This window comes from Protopterus annectens, chromosome 12.part0 (genome assembly GCF_019279795.1).
Source record: "Protopterus annectens isolate FY-2018-M chromosome 12.part0, PAN1.0, whole genome shotgun sequence".
NCBI lineage: Eukaryota > Metazoa > Chordata > Ceratodontiformes > Protopteridae > Protopterus > Protopterus annectens.
Window position 1 is genome coordinate 1,091,177,908 of NC_056746.1, and position 19,510 is coordinate 1,091,197,417.

A 19,510-nucleotide genomic window follows, 5' to 3' on the forward strand; every position below is an offset into this window, starting at 1 on the left:
AAGACACAAGACTGAGGAATCTAGTGCAGAAGGTTGGGGGGGGGGTAGTTTTCCCAGGTAACAGATCCATCAGTGGGTTGCCCAGGGTTTCTCAACAGTTTCCCAAAAACCTGTTGATCTGTGCTCCAAAAATACCCAGCTTAATCTACCAGTACATTGTGCTCCAAATAGGTATAGACTTTCACATGTGACAGGCTTCCAAACCAGCATAAATCAGTTTGCATAACTCATTTTTTACAAGTTTCTATGCCAGGAGTTGCTGACCCAGAGTTAACCATGGTAGGGTCTCCACACTAGGAGTTAGGCCTCCATCCAGGGGGCTTCATCAGAGTTACAAAGGCAATTAAACCAAGAGACTATTTCTACCTTGCCAGTATCTACCATTTGGATTACCTCTCTTTTCAAGGAGGGGCAGAAGAGCTAGGAGGCAGAAAAGCTATAGCAGCGATGAACTTATGAATACCCATCCAGTTGTTCAGCACCTTTTTAAAGGTAGTACATCACACTGTTCAACTTGGAGAGGAAGTGTGTTCCAGGGAAGCAGCAGTGCTGCAGGACACATCTTTCCTTCACCTTGTCTAAATTATATGCTGCTGTCAATTTAGAACTCTGCTCCTAGTGTTAGCTGGACTACGACTTACGGAGGTACAGGAGTTATTGCACTACTGGATTCCTTGTAACCCTTTAAGGCAGGCACAGATCACCCCAATGGGTTTATATAAAACAAGAGTATAGTGATAAAGACCCCAGTCTTCTTTCTTTGAAGTTCAGGTCTTTTAAGCCTCTGGGGTCTTTTCAATTGCTTAATATGCTTGGTAAGATACAACCCAAAACAGGCATTGTACTCTATGACAACTTTGTAATCAGTGGTGAATCCACGGTAGTATGAGACTTTTTGATTTGATTTGAAGAAAATACCTTTTCCTATGGACTGTGCAATGCAAAGGATTTCCTAACCACTGCTGCAACATGATGGTCAAAATGTGAGGGTGCTAACCATCCAAGAGCATAGGTCTCACTTACTTTTTATTTTGAAGTGGTGCATCATCTGTGATACAAGCTACAACTATGGAGAATTGCTTATCAAATGATAGAAAGTGGCATACCTCTCAACCATTTAGTGCAAGAAATCTGGACAAAGCCTGACATAATGGGGGAAAAAGGCCCAAAAATAGGGACACATTTTAAATATTGCTCTTGTAAACTTAGAAAGTTGCTAGAATGTGTTAGTATGCATTTTCTGAAGGATACGAAATCTGAAACTCAAATGCATTTAATTTAGTGACTTTAATCCTTAGATCATCCTGTGATCTGTCAAAAAAAATGTTATGAGGAACAGACCAAAAATATGAGGCAAAAATCTGGACATTCTGCAAAAAAACTACACAGCTGAGAGGTGTGCAAAGTTGCACTTTATCAAGTCTTTTTTAGCAACAAGTTTGAGCCTTTTTATTTGTACACCAGCTATTGACAAGTGTATGCTGCTGTTGGGAGTGCCTGTTATTTCCAAGGGAGACTTGAGGACACACTCCGCTTACAATCATCCACAAATACCGTTAACCAGAGGTTCTCATCTGATAAGGGGATATCTGAGAAGTAGATACCGAATAGCATGGGTCCCAGCACAGATCTCCTAAGGGACTCCACTCATGCACTCTGAGGATGCATCCTCTACTCTGCATGGGGGGAGTCCTGTCCCAGAGGTAGTTGGGCTATTCACCCAACCTCGTAAGGGGAAATTTCAAGCTCCTTCAGCTTATTATATTTGCATGTGGTATAGTACTGAATGCCTTGGCAAGGTCAAGGTACATAGTGTGAGCAACTTGGCCGCAGCTTACATCCTGAGTAACCCCCTCAAAATGTTTGCAAGATTCATTAGGTGGGACCTATCGTTGACAAAGCTAAACTGCAAGGGATGGTCTGGTAACCTTTCTGATCTAGTTAGTTAGTTAGGTCAGATATGATGCAGGTTTCATGGCTTTTCATACAAATCTTGGTAGGCAGTAGGTCTGCAACTCTCAGGGTGAGTGGTGGGGCCACCCTTGTGGAGTGGAATCACAACAACCATGCACCAGCCCCATGGGACAAAGCCATTTGATAGTCTCAGGTTAACAGTGGCTCTGCCAGTGCTTAGTGTCATTAATTAGATAACGGTATGTTGTCAGGTTTGATTCCATCAGAGATCAGCAAGCCTGGAATACGTCGCTGGGATGAAGTTAGCAATATCCACTGAACTGGAGTAGGATGCACCATTTATCAATAAAGCTCACAGCAATGCTGAGTGTTACTTCTTATTTCCCAACTTTAGAAGGCTTTATACTTATCTCACTGATACCTGAAACCAGTCAGAGTTCATGGAAAGCCTCCCCCCAGTGTCTTCAGTTTTGCTACAAAAGGAAGAAACTCCTCGACCCACTAGTTTAAGCTCGAGGATCACCACACTGGTTTGCTTTTAAACCTTCCCATTCCCTTTTATCTAGTTTGGACTGCCAAATCAATATAATTTGTCCAAGAAAGAGTAGCAGTAACAATATAATGAGCAAAAAGGTCATACCTGAATTTGGAGACTTCAACACAGAATTGCAGTGTTTTAAAGTCCTTGAATTCTGTGATATTTGTTTGGAAAATTCTGATGGAGAAGGTTACTAGTTTGTGGTGTGACTTACCAGTGACAGGGATAGCTTAAGGATGGTATGTGCGGATGTTAGGTTTGTTAGCACAAAGTCAAGTCTATTCTTTTTATCTAGTGGGTTCATTCATCCAAGAAATTTTGTGCACATCTCATATTGGTAACACAGGTCCCCCAGTTTAATCACAGAAGATTTTAACTACCCAATGAGAATTTGCTACTTATGGAGAGTTAATAAAGAATATTTAGGAATGTTGTGAGATTTTCTGGAAATCCAGATGGGGTCCTGTTATCACTGAACTTCTCTAAGCTTTGTTTGTGGGGTCTCTATATATCTGTCGACAAGCAATGGGCTCTCTAACAAATATGGATAGGCCACAGCAATTTCCTTCAGGTCTAAATGAGCAGTAAGCACAAAATCAGAGTAATGGAGTGCTCAATGAACACTTCAAGTTTCTATAACACACACACATTCCTCAAAAAGAGGAGAGCCTCAAGGTCCAGCAGTTTGTTTAGACTCCTTGCATCCTGATACGGTCCAGTGGCTGGTTTGTTTCACAACAGAACTTAGGGTGAGCAGTCTAACTGACCTTGCCCAAGAAAAAAGGCAGACAGAGCTTTCACCAGTATATGGAAGCCTTGGAATAAAAAGGTGCAAACCATGTTTTGGTGAAGCAAGTATGGCTGCTAAGCAACGTATCCCATTCTGACACTTACTGGAAAACAGTTTTCTCCAAGCTTTTTTGTCTTCTAACATGCTGACAGGAATTGACCTCATTCCTAATTCAGGATATGGTAAGCGTTCATGAAAGCATTATTTCATTCTTTGACGCTATCCAAGAGTATTCTTTTCTCAGCACCTGCAATGTACCCAGAATTGCCTTTTTCTGCTCAGATGGAGATTACAACTACTGGTAGCATTTTACGTGCAATTGTAAGTTCTTCTTTTTTTTTTTTATTACGAACAACCTAGAATTACACGACATGCTTAACCAGTTGTCGCAGTGTCCATCTTTTCTTTACAACTTGGCATAATTTTTAGTATTGGAAGGATTCCACTTGATACCAAGATCTTCCCTGCACTTGTAACATGCATAGAGAGCATTGTCATCTCTCACACTCCATATCTCTGAGTTTTGTGCACCACATAGTTTTCCCTAAAATACACCACCACCAATACACCACCACCATGCTGTAACCTTATTTGTCTGGTTTAAGGGACCTCATGGCCTTTATAATTTTGGCATACTTGGCCCATGACAGAGAGTAAATTTACTATAAAACTTGCTTTTATCCAGCCTCATATGCATGTAGAATCAGTGCACCTACCTATGGAGTCAAATATCTCTAGTACAATTCTATCTGCGTTTGAAGATTGCACTGGTGTAGTGGGTCTAGATGTGCTGTTTCCCAGTGACTCCAAGTGGTATCACTAACTGGTGTTACAGTGCTTGGTTTATGCTGGGCCTTGCACCACCTAGTCAGTTGTGTTTTTGTAAAGAAAACACAATACTTTAGTATGGGTATGTGCAGAGTGTGGTTTAGGTGAAGGATACTTTTGCTTGTAAAAGCATAGCCTCAGATTTGGTAGGTGCTTGCATCTCTCTGACAGACAGTAGCAAGTTTAGCAATCATCTGTTATCATCAAGCAATTCCTACATTGCCCGACTATACCAAGAGTCAAGAAAGGATAGGATAGACCAGCCAGCAGAGTTTTGAGTTTGGACCAGGAGTGCAAATAGGTTAAGGAAGAGTAAGAAAATATAGTGTTTTTGTTCCTGGATTAGTCCAAAGTAAAATAGTAGAGGTAAAATAGAGGTGTCTTGTGCCAAAGACCGATTAACAATGAACCCTAGGACTCTGGCATTTTTACAAAAATTTGACTTTGTTTTTTCCATTGAAAAGAGAAAATATACTACTCTTCTGGCCTGTGTTAGCATTTAGGCAAACCACAGTAAGTGTCAAACTGGGAAGCCTCCTGTACATTTCCAGTCTAATTATTACCCTCTTACTGACGCCCCTCTTAAACAGTGTTTTCATGCAAGCTGCAAAGTTTTAAGAGGACTACGCACAGACTGAACTGCAGCTACAATGCTCTTACATTACAATAGGCCTCCTCACCTCTACCCACAAAAGGCAGTCACACACCATATTTATATATATATATATATATATATATATATATATATATATATATATATATATATATATATATATATATATATTGGTTTACTATCACAATGCCGACGCGTATCATTGCACGTTATGAAGTATTCGAACAACAGATGTTCGAATACTTCATAGTTTGGCAGGTTATGTGAGCGAACGTTAGCATTTCGAATGGACTGTGCATTCGCAGTTGTAAAGTTCGCTCATGTGAGGGGGTTGCGGTACAGTGCGGTTAGGGAAATACATCCCCTTGCCCCCGTGCATAACTGTGAGTTTAGGCTAGGCAGGTAGGGAGTTACGGGATGGGTGGGAGTGCTGTTGATTGTCGAAAATGTCGCGAGCGACATTTTCGACAATTCACAGCTGTTTTCGACATTAGGGAAATGTTCATTTCCGATGTTTAAATTCGAACATTGAGACGCATTTTATTTTGCGCTTCGATTTTATGATAGTAAACCTATATATATATATATATATATATATATATATATATATATATATATATATATATATATATATATATATATATATATATGTATGTATGTATGTATGTATATATGTATATGGATCTAGGACTATTGAAGGAAAGTTCAATAGTCAGAATCCACAATCACCGAACACACTAACAAAAGCGCTTTCACCAAAAAACGCTTTCGTTAAAATGTGTTTAAAAAAAATAAAACATTACTTTTACGTTTTTGCAGAGGGGCAAGCCCCCTTGCACCCCCCACACCCCCCTACTTAAATATTCTCACTCTGAGGTTGCACTAGTGGGGAAAAGGGAATTTTCCCTTATCCCCACTGTAGTGCGATCTCTGCAACAGGCATACTTACACGAAAGTGCCTTTCGGTGAAAAGCACTTTCGTGCAAGTATGCCCAGCCGAATCTGTTTCGGTTATGTTGCCGTTCAGTGATCCATACGGATCCCATATATATAATATACACGCATGCACAGATATATATATATATATATATATATATATATATATGTATGGATTCCTATTACAAGAATGAAAGTTCACTACTTCGAACTTGTAATAGGAAGCCTCAGTTCTGCAAAAGTTCACTTTAACAAAAGTGAATTTTTGCGCAAGTGCACTTCACCAAAAACACCGCAGCACAGTGGAGGACATAAAAAACAAGCTATGTCCTCCACTATGGTGCGGTAGTCATGGACCTTAGGGTTAGGGCACGGTTAGGGTAAGGGGATAGTTAGTAAAGCTATCCCCTTACCCTAACCCATGCCCTAACCCTTAGGCTTGTGACTATCGCACCATAGTGGAGGACATTGCTATGTCCTTCACTGCACTGCAGTCGTCACAGACCTTAGCGTTAGGGCACAGGTCATGGTAAGGGGATAGCCCACTATGACCTGTGCCCTAACCCTAAGGTCCGCGAGTATCTTTTTCTTTTGGCTGCTCCCGTCAGGAGTCACCACAGCAGATCAACTGTTTCCATTTCTTCCTGTCCTCTGCATCTTGCTCTGTCACACCAACCACCTGCATGTCCTCTCTCACCACATCCATAAACCTTAACTTAGGCCTTCCTCTTTTCCTGTTACTTGGCAGCTTCATCCTTAGCATCTTTTTCCCAATATACTCTGCATCCCTCCTCAGCACATGTCCAAACCAACGTAATCTTGCCTCTCTGGCTTTGTCTCCAAACCTTCCAACCTGGGCTGACCCTCTAATATACTTATTCCTAATCCTGTCCATCCTCGTCACACCCAGTGCAAATCTTAACATCTTTAACTCTGCCACGTCAAGCTCTGACTTCTGCCTTTTTTGTCAATGCCACATAACATAGCTGGTCTCACTACCCTCTTGTAGACCTTCCCTTTCACTCTTACTGGTACTTGCCTGTCACAAATCACTCCTGACACTCTTCTCCACCCACTCCATCCTGCCTGTACTCTCTTCTTCACCTCTCTTCCACACTCACCATTACTCTGAACTGTTGATCCCAAGTATTTAAACTCCTCCACCTTCGCCACCTCTACTCCCTGCATCCTCACTATTCCTCTATCCTCCCTCTCATTCACACACATATATTCTGTCTTAGTCCTGCTGACCTTCATTCCTCTTCTCTCTAGAGCACATCTCCACCTCTCCAGGGTCTCCCTCCACCTGTTCCCTACTCTCACTACAGATCATAATGTCATCTGCAAACGGTTCCCATTCAGAAGCCTGAAACATCATAAGCCTGAAAATCAAAATCCTGAAACCAAAAGCCTGAAAATTCAGAATCCTGAAAACTCAAAATCCTGAAAGCCCAAAATCCTGAAAGCCCAAAATCCTGAAAGCCCAAAATCCTGAAAGACCAAAATCCTGAAAGACCAAAATCCTGAAAGACCAAAATCCTGAAAGACCAAAATCCTGAAACTCAAAATCCTGAAAACACAAATAATGCTAATATGTCACTATAAAGACACTAATATCTACCAACTGACCCTGACCCTAACCCTAACCCTAAGGTCCGTCACTATCGCACACTCACCTGAACCGCGCCCTAAACCTAACTCACTTAAACCGCCCCTAACCCCAATATTTGTCACTATTGCATACATGCCTAACTGCCCTAACCCTAACTCACTTAAACTGCCCCTAACCCTAAAATAAAACCAACAGCACACTTACCTGACCCCAACGCATGACCTAACACCACAGGGCTAACAATAGCAAAGCCACAATGACATCAGTATGTCTATTTTGTGTTTTCAGGATTTTGAGTTTCAGGATTTTGGTCTTTCAGGATTTTGGGCTTTCAGGATTTTGAGTTTTCAGGATTCTGAATTTTCAGGCTTTTGGTTTCAGGATTTTGATTTTCAGGCTTATGATGTTTCAGGCTTCTGAATGGGAACCCTGCAAACATCATAGTCTACGGGGACTCCTGTCTAATCTAGTCTGTCAACCTGTCCATCACCATTACAAATAAGAAAGGGCTCAGAGCTGAACCTTGATGTAATCCCACCTCCACACTCCCACTGTAGACCTCACCGCTGTCGCACTACTCTCGTACATATCCTGTACCACTCTTACATACTTCTCTGACACTCCTGACTTCCTCATACAATACCACAACTCCTCTCTAGGCACCCTGTCATATGCTTTCTCTAAATTCACAAAGACACAATGCAACTCCTTCTGATATTCTCTGTACTTCTCCATAAACACTCTCAAAGCAAACATCGCATCTGTAGTGCTCTTTCCTGGCATAAAATCATACTGCTGATCACTAATCATCACCTCCCTTCTTAACCTAGGTTCCACTACTCTTTCCCATAACTTCATACTGTGACTGATCAATTTAATCCCTCTGTAGTTACTACAGTTCTGCACATCACCCTTATTCTTAAAGATAGGTACCAAAACACTTTCTCTCCATTCATCAGGCATCCTCTCACTTTCCAAGATTTCATTAAACAATCTAGTTAAAAACTCCACTGCCATTTCACCTAAACACCTCCATGCTTCCACAGGTATGTCATCTGGACCAACAGCCTTTCTGTTCTTCATCCTCTTCATAACTATCCTTACTTCCTCCTTGCTAATCCACTGCACTTCATGATTCACTATCCGCACATCATCCAACCTTCTCTCCCTCTCATTCTCTTCATTCATCAGCCCCTCAGAGTACTCTTTCCATCTCCTCAACACACTCTCCTCACTTGTGAGTATGTTTCCCTCCTTATCCTTCATCACCCTTATCTGCTGCACATCTTCTAAGGTCCGTGAGTACTGCATGGAAGTTCAGTACAACACCCGTTCGTTGTACTGAACTTCACGTAAGTGCAATTTCGATTAAGTGCACTTTCGCTGCAGTGAGCATTCCATGCACTATTTCGAATTAAGTGATAATTCGATCTTATACACATGCGCGCACACACAAATAAATAAATTATATATATATATATATATATATATATATATATATATATATATATATGATACACACACACACACACACACACACACACACACACTATAACTGAAGTTTTGAAACTTCAATCGTTTTGAATGGAGATTGCTCTACAGCGCAGAACAGGAAATTTACAGTTTTCCTCACTGTAGTGCTATCTCGGAGTTGGCATATTTAATTATCAGGGGGTGTAGGGGGGCTTACCCCCTTGAAAAAACAAACTTTTTTATAATTTCATTTTCAAAGTTTCAAAACTTCGATCATATGGTCGCAGCTGTATGATGTTCAAAGTTTTGAAACTTTGAAAATCTGATAGGGACCCATATATATGTGCATGATGTTTCACTTTGAGACACTGAACAAATTACAGTAACATGTTCTAAGCTTTTGCTTCTTGACAGTACACTGCTCCTATACAAGTTGACTTTCTTAGCACACCACTGAGGTCTGCCCGAGAAGTAAAAGAAATAACCACACATTTCCTAGTCCCAACTCCAGCTACAATGTTGCATACACCTCTGATGTTTACCTGTGAGGAAAATTAAAGGAATAATGACCTCGACATCCCCAGCCCCCATTCAACCTGCTGCAATCTTCTGTGCACATCTCTGAGCATGACTGTTTGAAAGGGTGGTGATGGGAGAAGAGGCCACCACTAACACCATGTCAAAACCCATTTATACAGTCTTGAATGAGAGGGCCACCAGACCCTAGCAGCTCTACTTTTAACTGATTTTTTTATTGCTACCCAGAAGAGTTATGCATGTGCCCAGCATTTGTGTGTGAGCACAGATACAAATTGGTGATATTTTTACACACACACACACACACACACACACACACACACACACACACACACACACACACACACACACACACACACCAGGTCTGTCACAAGATGCACAAATGCTCTGCATTCTTACCTTCAGAGAAAATGGAGAAATGCTAGTTCATCTAGGTCATGTCTACTGGGTGTTGAAGGAAACTAGAGCACATGGGTAAACCCATAAAGAAAAAGGTAGGACACGTAGGATATGCAGAATTCACACAGAAAAAAATACAACTACAGCCAAGAACTCAACCAGAGCAGAGCAAAGCAAAATGGTAATGATACTGAATGGCAAGTGTGGCAGACAGTGGTTACTTACGCACACCACATGCCAAGCTACCATATGGGCAGGTTCTACATTTGTGGTAAGAATCACCAGCACAGCGCACACAAGCATGACAGTGCTGACAATGTTTGTGATGTAAATTGAAATAAATGCACAGCTTGTTACTCTTACACTGAACCACCATACACAAGCGTAAGATACAGCAATACTAGTTTTCAGCAAATAATACACTGTGTGACTATTACTGCTATGCCGTATCTGTGACTACTGTTTTTGAGGAGTAATAAGTAACTCGTACGGTCTCTGATTTTTGCCTCTGTTGCTAGTAAAACGTTTGATCTGGTATATCATTCAAGTTTACAGTCAATGATGCCCAAAACAGTTTCATACTTTCAGAAAATGTACCTTATGTTAAGCAACATGTTTTACATTAAGCAAGTTAGAATATTTAAAAAGTGTTCCTGATAACCATTTACTCCTCCATTATTTCTGCTTTGCTCAGAATTCTGTGCAAAAAAAGTTGAGAGTTGTAACATATGGTGTTCTGCCACTACTTAGAAATCTCCCTGAAAGAGATAACTATTTAAGATCAACAGCAGCTGCTCTTAAAATTAAAGGTGAGAAAGTACAGTTGTGTACACCTACCATAAATGTAGATGTTAGAGTGTCTTCACTGTTGCAGTCATAACTGTAGGGTGCTCCTGCCGGCAGGCAGCCCGAGGTCGGCCAGAATTCCAAAGTCTGGGTCCGGCGTCGGCTGTACCAGCAAGTACCCTGACGTCAGAACGTAGAGGTATAAAGCTGACAGCAGACGCCATCTTCTACAGCCTTTCTTGCCCCAGATGTCAGAAGCCCCCCAAAAAACCAAAAGGTGTCCAAAAAGAAACCCAAATACACCACAAAGGAAATGGAAGAGAGAACAAGCAAAAATAAGAGGGGATTGGTGGGAGGGAAACACCGACTGCAACAGTGAAGACACTCGAACATCTACATTTATGGTAGGTGTACACAACTGTACTATGTTCTTCGTGTTTCACTGTTGCAGTCATAACTGTAGGGTAGAATCCCAAAGCTGTGATGAGGGAGGAGGTTATGCAGAAGAAGGGGCAGCTAGAAGACCCTGCAAACAGCAGAGGCAAAGCCTGCCCTAGACTTAGAATACAAAGGGAGATTATAGTGCTTAGAAAAAGTATGCACTGAACTCCAAGTGGCAGCTTCCAAAATGTCCTTGGTAGGAACCCCTCTGAGAAAAGCTGCTGAAGTGGCAGCTGCTCTAGTAGAATGACTTTTAACAGTACCTGGAATCTGCTTCCCATAGTGAGAGTAACAAAACCTTATTTCATGAGCAATCCATTTGGAAATAGTTTGTTTATTGACTAGGTGGAAGATAAAATATGGTTCCACAGCCATGAGAGCTTGCAACTCTGAAACCCTTCTGGCAGAAGTCAATGCTAATAAGATAGCTGTCTTCCAGGATAAGAACTTGATATACGAAGCCTCAGCAGGCTCAAAAGGAGGCAAAGTAAGTTTCTCCAAGACATAATTAAGATCCCAAACAGGAACAGGAGGAGTTCTGAGAGGTCTTAAATTCTTAGCCCCTCTCAAACATTGTCTCACCAGCTGGTGAGAAAAAAATGGGAGGATCAGTGTTGAAATGAGCCGAGATAGCAGAAGCATGAATTTTGATGGAGGAAAAGGAGAGGCCTTTAAGCAAAAGGTCTGAGAGGTAAAGTAAAATGGAGGAAATATCAGGCAAAAGAGGATCAGAACCTCGATCCTGCATCCAAATACAAAATCTTTTCCATTTAGAAGCATAAGATTTTCTAGTGCTAGGCCGCCTAGCTTCTAAAAGAACATCCAAAACTTGTTTGGGAAGAGAAGAAGGAATCAAAGGCCCTTGTAGAGCCAAGCTGCCAGGCATAGAGTCTTGATTTGAGAATGTAGCATCTGACCCTGATGCTGGGACAGAAGAGAATGGATCAGAGGTAGAATCCATGGAGGTTCCAAGAATAGGTGTTTTAAAGTTGGACACCAAAACTGCAGAGGCCAATTTGGAGCTATCAAAATGATAATCTTTGGATTGTCCTGTTTTATTTTCAGTAACACCCGAGGCAGAAGAGGAAGAGGAGGGAAGGCATATCCCGAAAGATTCTTACAGCTGAATGACAGGGCATCCACTTTCCATGCTGTTTTGTGGAAGGACCTGGTGCAAAAGAGAGGCAACTGATGATTGAGATGGGATGCAAACAGATCTATCTGAGGACAACCCCAAACTGCAGTAATCCTGCTGAATAAGTTGGGGTCCAGCATCCATTCGTGAGGATCCAAAAGGTTTCTGCTTAGGCTGTCTGCTAAGAGGTTCTGTTTTCCTGGAATGAATTGAGCTTGAAGATGCAGATTCAGATTTAGAGCTGTGTCCCATAAACTCATGGCTAGTCTGCAAAGGGGGTAAGAGTGAGAGCCCCCTTGCTTGTTTATGTACCACATGACTGTGGTATTGTCTGTACGAATCAGAAGAGGCCCTGGTTGCAAAAGATTCTGGAAGGCTAGAAGAGCATTTTGGACTGCCAACATTTCCTTCAAGTTGATGTGCCAGGGAAGATGCTTCTTTGTCCAAGAGCCCTGCTGGCAAATGTCTAGAAAATGAGCTCCCCAAGCATAATCCGAAGCGTCAGTGGTTATGATCCGAGAAGGTTGAGGCAGACGAAAGGACTTCCCTTCGTTTAAAGCACAAGCCCTGGACCACCAAAGGAACTCTTTTTGGAGGCAGGGAATCAGTGGAATCATTTTGTCCAGACTGTGGTAATGCTGTGACCATACACTCTTTAGGTACCATTGAAGTTTTCTCATATGAAGCCTTGCATTTGGAATCAACAGGATGCAAGAAGCCATGTAGCCCAATGCCTGCAGGAATTTCCTTGCAGTGAGCTGAGTTAAAGTAGCCAAGGTTTTGAAAATTGAGGCCAGTTGTAATTGTTTTTCTGGAGTGAGGAAAGCCCTTTGCAGGCTTGTGTTTAGAAGAGCTCCTAAAAAAATAATTTGTTGAGAGGGGATCAGATGTGACTTTTTTGTGTTCACTGAAAATCCCAGCAGTAGGAAAAGACGTTGAACAAACTGCAGATGTTGAAGTAAAAGGTCTTTGCTGTTTGCCTGGATAAGGCAGTCGTCCAGATAGGGGTGAATTTGAATCCCTTGGAGTCTGCAATAAGCTACTACTGGAGCTAGACACTTGGTAAAGACTCTGGGCGCAGTAGATAAGCCAAAGGGCAGTACAGAGAATTGAAAGTGCCTCGAACCTGCCTTGAATCTGAGGTATTTTCTGAGTTCCTGCCTGATGGGAATGTGTAAGTAGGCTTCCTTTAAGTCCAATGTCACCATCCAAGCATCCTGGGAGAGCATTGGAAGAAGTTGTTGTAGAGTAAGCATCTTGAATTTTGGAATTTCCAGATAGGTGTTTAATACTGAAAGATCCAGAATAGGTCTCCATGAGATTTGTTTTCTCGGGACCAGAAATAGTCTCGAGTAAAACCCTTTTCCCATCTCTGAAAGTGGAACAGGTTCTATGGCTCTCATGGCCAATAAAGCGTCCACTTGATTTAAGGCCTCTGACCATTGATGTTTTGGCAGATCTGGCCAACTGAAAGACCTTGGCAGAGTTTGAAAGTGGAACTTGTAACCTCTTAAAATCACGTCTAAAACCCATTTGTCTTTGGTAATATGAGTCCAATTTTGGTAGAAGAGAGAAAGTTTTCCTCCGAGAGGGGCTTCCAGGCAAGGAGGACCTGTAGCCCAACAGAGGGAGTCATTGGGTCTGCTTCCTTTGTGATTGAGATCTGTCTTCTCCCCTTCTAGGTGATGAAGCAGTCCATTGTCTGGACCTGTAAGAGGCCAGAGCCTGAGCCCGACCTCTGGAGCGTCTATATCTTCCCCTTTGAGGCCTGTCAGATGTGGGAAAGGACCAATTTTTGGAGGGCCAATTTCTAGAAAATCTAGGAGGCTGAACTTGTAATAAATCTTTAACAGTCTGCATAGATTTCACTTTATCTTCCATCTTTTTAATAACCTCCTCAGCTTTAGATCCAAACAAAACATCATGCTGAACAGGGGCATCTAACAATTTAGCCTTAACTTGCTCAGGTAAATTCTGCTCTCGAAGCCAAGCATGTCTCCTGATAACAGTACCAGAGGCTGCGGCCCTACAAGAAGCCTCCAAGGCATCAAAACCACAATGTAAACTATGTTTGCTAACTTGTTCAGTTGCATGCAATACATCCTGTAATTCCTTGTCCTCTGCACATGCAGGAAAGGTAGAAAGTTTTTGCTTTAAAACAGACAAAAGAAATTGCTGATACTTGAACATATGAAACTGGCAATTTAAAGCACTAATAGAAAGAGTAGCAGAAATATACACCTTTTTGCCCCATCTGTCCAAGGCACGAGAATCCTTTTCAGAGGGAATAGGATTTTTAGATGAAGCGGCCTTAGCAGCCTTGGAACCCTGAGAAATAGTTTCAGGATCTGCAGAAGGGTTCTTGAACAAAAATTGATGGGAATCAGGGAATCTATAAAATCTGTCCGGCTTAGAAGGAGCAGGCGGAAAGGAATCAGGATTCAGGTTAGCTTCAAAGAAAGCATCATCCACAATATCAAGAACAGCAGGAATAGCCAAAGGTCTGTGTTGAGGGAGAAGGAGAAATTCCCTAAGTCTCTTCTTTGAAGCGGAATAATCCTGACCTTCCCAATGAAAATGCTCTCTCATCTTATGCAAAGTTTCCCCAAAAGAAAAATCTTCAGGGGGAGAAGCAGAGGAAATAGAGTCCTCTGCATGAGAATCCTCATAAGGAGGAAAAGAATAATCCTGGTCAGAGGAAGAGACTGAAGACACAGAAGCCTGATCAGAGGAATCAAAAGGAATATCCTGTCTAGGCCTTTTTTCAGGTGGAGGGTGAGAACCCCTAATCATAGTAAGCAAATCTTCAGCCATCCTTAATAATTGCTTCTGGGTCTTGGGAGCTGAATCCGAAGAAGCTTGAGAAGAAACCCTTGGCTTAACAGGAGTCTTTGACTTTGCCTTTGTCTTTGTAGTTATAGTGATATGAGAAGGCCTGAAAACCCCTTCAGAAGCCAGTACCTGCACAGCGGTTCCGGACCCATCTGAAGGAGCAATGTCCGAAGGTCCTGCAGCAGATAAAATACTGGGCCTAGTTGGCTCCCCATGGGAGTCCGTGTCGGCCATCGGTTCCAAAGTGGCTGACGACAGGGGCTGCAAAAGTGCCTCACTGACGACCGCCAAACCCGAAGCTGGCTCCGGCTGCAAAGTATCCTGTTTGGACCTCAGAGGCCTATCCTTGTCCTTGCGTTTTTAGAATTCGGTTGTCGGTAAAGTATCCGGCGACATCCTATAATTGAACAGTCTACGAAATAATTCAAGGCCCAATCGCCTCACGCTTAATAGTGCGAGAATTAAACCTGGCACAAAACCGACAGCAAGAAACGTCGTGGTCAGGGCCTAAGCAAGGAAGACAGTAAGAGAGGAAATCTTTATGAGGTATTTGTTTTCCACACGATATACAATTATTAACTTTTTCTGATATCGGAGGAGCAAGAAAAAAGTTTCCCCAGTGGGGTACTTAGCTTGTGAAAAGAAGACTTCGGACCGACGACAATCAAAGCACGTTGTCCGGAATCCGCCAACCAACAACTTGCAAGCTGCTTTCCACCGCACGGCAAGAAAGACTGGAGAAGATGGCGTCAGCTGTCAGCTTTATACCTCTACGTTCTGACGTCAGGGTACTTGCTGGTACAGCCGACGCCGGACCCAGACTTTGGAATTCTGGCCGACCTCGGGCTGCCTGCTGGCAGGAGCACCCTACAGTTATGACTGCAACAGTGAAACACGAAGAACATCTGGGATCAGTCACCTCTGTACTACTGATCTCCAATATTTACTTTGCTCATAGATCACTGGCTTTATCCTAACAAGGCATTTTTTCACAAAAAAGCAGCTTTTATGGGACCCCCCCCACCCCAAGACAGTCAAGGATGATCAAAGCCACACACACACACACACACACACACACACACATATGTGGTTGTTATTACTGGTGCCTAACACTGACTATGATGTTAGCTTTAGTGGAGAGATGAGGAGATGAGGAGAAGAAATTGTGGCCATCATTAGGATTCTTCATCTTACTACTCATCTGGTTTATTAAACAAATACACACAATTGCTGTACTAGCTTTTGCTGGTTTAACATAACAAAACAGAATAAAGTAACATACTGTGGTTGGGGGCCCCCTGCAACCACTGGGTTAGCTGGTGCCCAATACCGGCTATGTACTGTAATGGTACCGGCTATGTACTGTAATGGTACTGTCACAGTGCAAGTAGCATGTACTAGTTATGTCCCAACTCTAAAACTAAACAGACTAAATAGTATAATCCATTTTTTATAGCCTGTGAAAATATTTACCACATTAAGCCTTTAACTGAATAAATATGCTGGTCTTACAACCGTTTTCAGTCACATCCTAGGCACAAGGCAATGACAGTTACCTATGTACAACTGTCAGTTAAATATGTATTGTTGACAATTACACACATGGACATAAAACAGGTTATTAGAAATATGAAACAAATCATCCAATATTAATTCAGGTCCACTAAGTAAAGTAACAAGGCTGTAAGGACATAAAAACAAATGGCAAGTAACAGCACTTCAAATGCACACTTCTGCCAGTGAATAAGAAAGCTACTCAAAATATTTAAAAAAAAATCGTTATCTGACCAAACAAACCAGCAACTACAGGGACAACTGAGCCTAAGTGCTCAAAAAAGTCATTTTTTGGCATTGATTAATGACCCTGTGAGCTAGGTCTTCTGTCATAGATTTTGCAAAGCATTTTCACTGCAAATCATTATGGCTCAAGTCAAGAGGTATTAAGTAATGGCAGTGGATGTAAAGGGCAAAGATTACAATTTTATTCAAGAGAGTTATACAACCACCCAAATATATGTATATGTGCTTATATTATATATACACACAAACATACAAACATACATACAGAGTCAAGTCTTAAGCAGAAGTTGGTCTGAAGAGATTAATCCTTCACGTTACTCACCAATCCTTCACGTTACTCACCACATTAGGGTTGAAGGGAGGTGTGATCCTCTTGTGGTACAAGTCATCCCAGTTTATTGGGCCAAAGAACATGTGATTTTTTATCTCAAGCTAAGAAGAAAACAAGAGAAAATAAACGTCAAACACATTAACAGAATTATATACAGAATTCAGCAGATGACTGGGGATTGGTGTATTGACTAACCAAGTCAGCGCACAGGTTGCAATCACATGACCACCCCTGCTGTCAGTAAAGACATGGAAATCATGTACTGCAGTAGCAGTAAAACCTTTGCATTTCTAAAGTAACCACAAGATGCAAAAGCAAACAGCAACCTAACAATGCAGAGTCACCTAAGAAAAGTCCCCACACAGGGAATACTGACCTGGTCCGCAGTCCTTATATCAAACCCAATGAATATTATCCTCTGCAAACTGTACCATTGTTAGAAAAACACCATACACCAGTCTTCCTCTGCTGCTCCAAGGTAAAACCCACGTCTTTCATACAAAACTTATAGAAGGTGCCCAAGTGCTACTCATACTCTGTACCATCTGCCAAAGAATTATTCCATTTGTTTACTTTGGATGCAAAAGCCAAGAAAAAAAAAAAAAAAAAAAAACACCCTGGTGGAATCACAAAATCAATAGGCTATGTAACAGGAGGAAGAAAATCATGGCAAAAATTAGGAGGTGCAGCACCCAGCAGGATAAAAGCATTCAAACAACTAAGAGGGCAAATGCAGTCTACCAAAGCCAAATTTGAGGCAAGTTTGACCTCCAAGGCCAAGAACAACCACAAAGCATTCTTTAGCTATGTCCGCAACCTCAAAAGCAATTCACAATAGTGTGCAGAGCTCATTATAAATGGAGCCAGCTATAGTGAGCCAGAAGATATAGCAAACCTCCTGCCTGATGAATCCACCTTTACCCCTCTCCCCCCTTCAACCTTCCCTCGGGAAATATCAAACATAACTCCCCCTACTATCACTAGGCAACAGGTTCTTAATGCTCTAAGACCAAGAACACTGCATCAATGGCCGCAGACAATATCCTAGGTTGACTTCTAAATAGCATGAAACATGGCCTATCAGGGCCTCTGGAATTATTATTTAACTGTAGTCTCCAAATAGGCTTCATGCCTCATCAATGGAAAAAGGCAACAGTCATCCCTCTGCACAAAGGCGGGCTACCTACAGACCCTGGAAACTACATACCCATAAGTCTCACTAGTCTTCTATGTAAAATCATAGAAAGACTCATCACGGAGATGATCAATAGACATTGGACCCAATCCAGTTTGGTTTCATCAAGGGAAGATCATGCCTACTCAACCTGGTGGACTTCTTTGAGAAAGGTAACCAAAGCAATGGATGAGCGCATTATTGTTCACATGCCTACCTTGACCTGGTCAAGGCATTTGGCAGAATACCCCTACTTAGGCAATGTTGACAAACTCAAGAGACTGGGTACAAACCCATATGTCACCCGGTGGATAGCCAACTGGCTCACAGATAGGACCCAGGAAGTTAGAATTGGGGAGTCCACCTCTAGAGAGAGGCCAGTCACAAGTGGAGTCCCTCAAGGATCAGTCCTTGGACTGTTCCTTTTTGGCATTTACTTCTCAGACGTCAAGGCCAGTGGTCTCTGGCTGACTACATTTGCAAATTAGGAGCAGAGTCTCACACGGACAACTGCTCTCCAGGAGAGGGTGACAGACAAACTGGTGTCTGAGCCATGGACTAAAACTAAATGCCAAGAAATGTATAATAGTATCCTTTGGGAAGTCATCCATCCCTGATAACAATCATATTGACAACACTCCTCAGAGTTGACCCAGTAGACAGGGACTTGGGGACACACAGATAGTAATCTAGCCTTTGACTATCACGTGTCTACAATGGTGAGGAACTCATTCTATGGTGCTCAAAAAGTATGGCATCCAAGTCCAAGGAAGTCATTGTATTCGGCATTCATCAGATCATTGAGTACAGTGCCCCTTTTGGTATGTACCTAACCTGGCATATCAAACTGGAATGTCCACAAAGGCTCCTCACTAATAGAATACAGGAAGCAAAATGTCCTATGCAGACTACCTCAAGGATCTATCCCTGTATTTTGAGTGGAGATCTACGCCCGGCATACAGGGCATTTCTGACCCCACTCTGATGGACCTCTTGTATATCAACAAAACAATCAGCACCAGAATTACCTGTTCTAAAGACTGATATAAATAGGAGTTGCTGGAGAGACAAGTATGTATCCCATAGACTACCCCTTCTATGGAACAGGCATCCATGTGAAGAAGAGTTCCTCCATAACCCAATTCAAGTGCAACTTGGACACTAGGATGGGAAACAGAAAACTCATCCCTGGCTTGGCACCTATGTCTCTAATGTACACAGCTAGCCTGTAAATGGTTCATCTCCCAGGCTCATGCTTGCACTAATCAAGGGTATCAGAACTTGTCAGATATTTGGGATCCATGGCTACGCTTAAAAAGGCCCTTGTGGTCGTTAACCTAGTAAACACCTATGAACTTATACGACATTATT

The 19,510-nt window shown here is 42.1% G+C and overlaps 1 protein-coding gene across 1 annotated transcript in view; it reads right to left on the reverse strand.

The window, feature by feature from the left end:
• Positions 1-19,510, reverse strand: part of LOC122816993 (serine/threonine-protein kinase Sgk2-like) — a gene marked incomplete in the record, with an annotated part of 364,134 nt that overhangs the window by 25,594 nt on the left and 319,030 nt on the right. Inside the window, 1 exon segment of the mRNA XM_044090107.1 lies at positions 16,977-17,066. Within this exon segment, the coding sequence (XP_043946042.1) occupies positions 16,977-17,066 (90 nt within the window).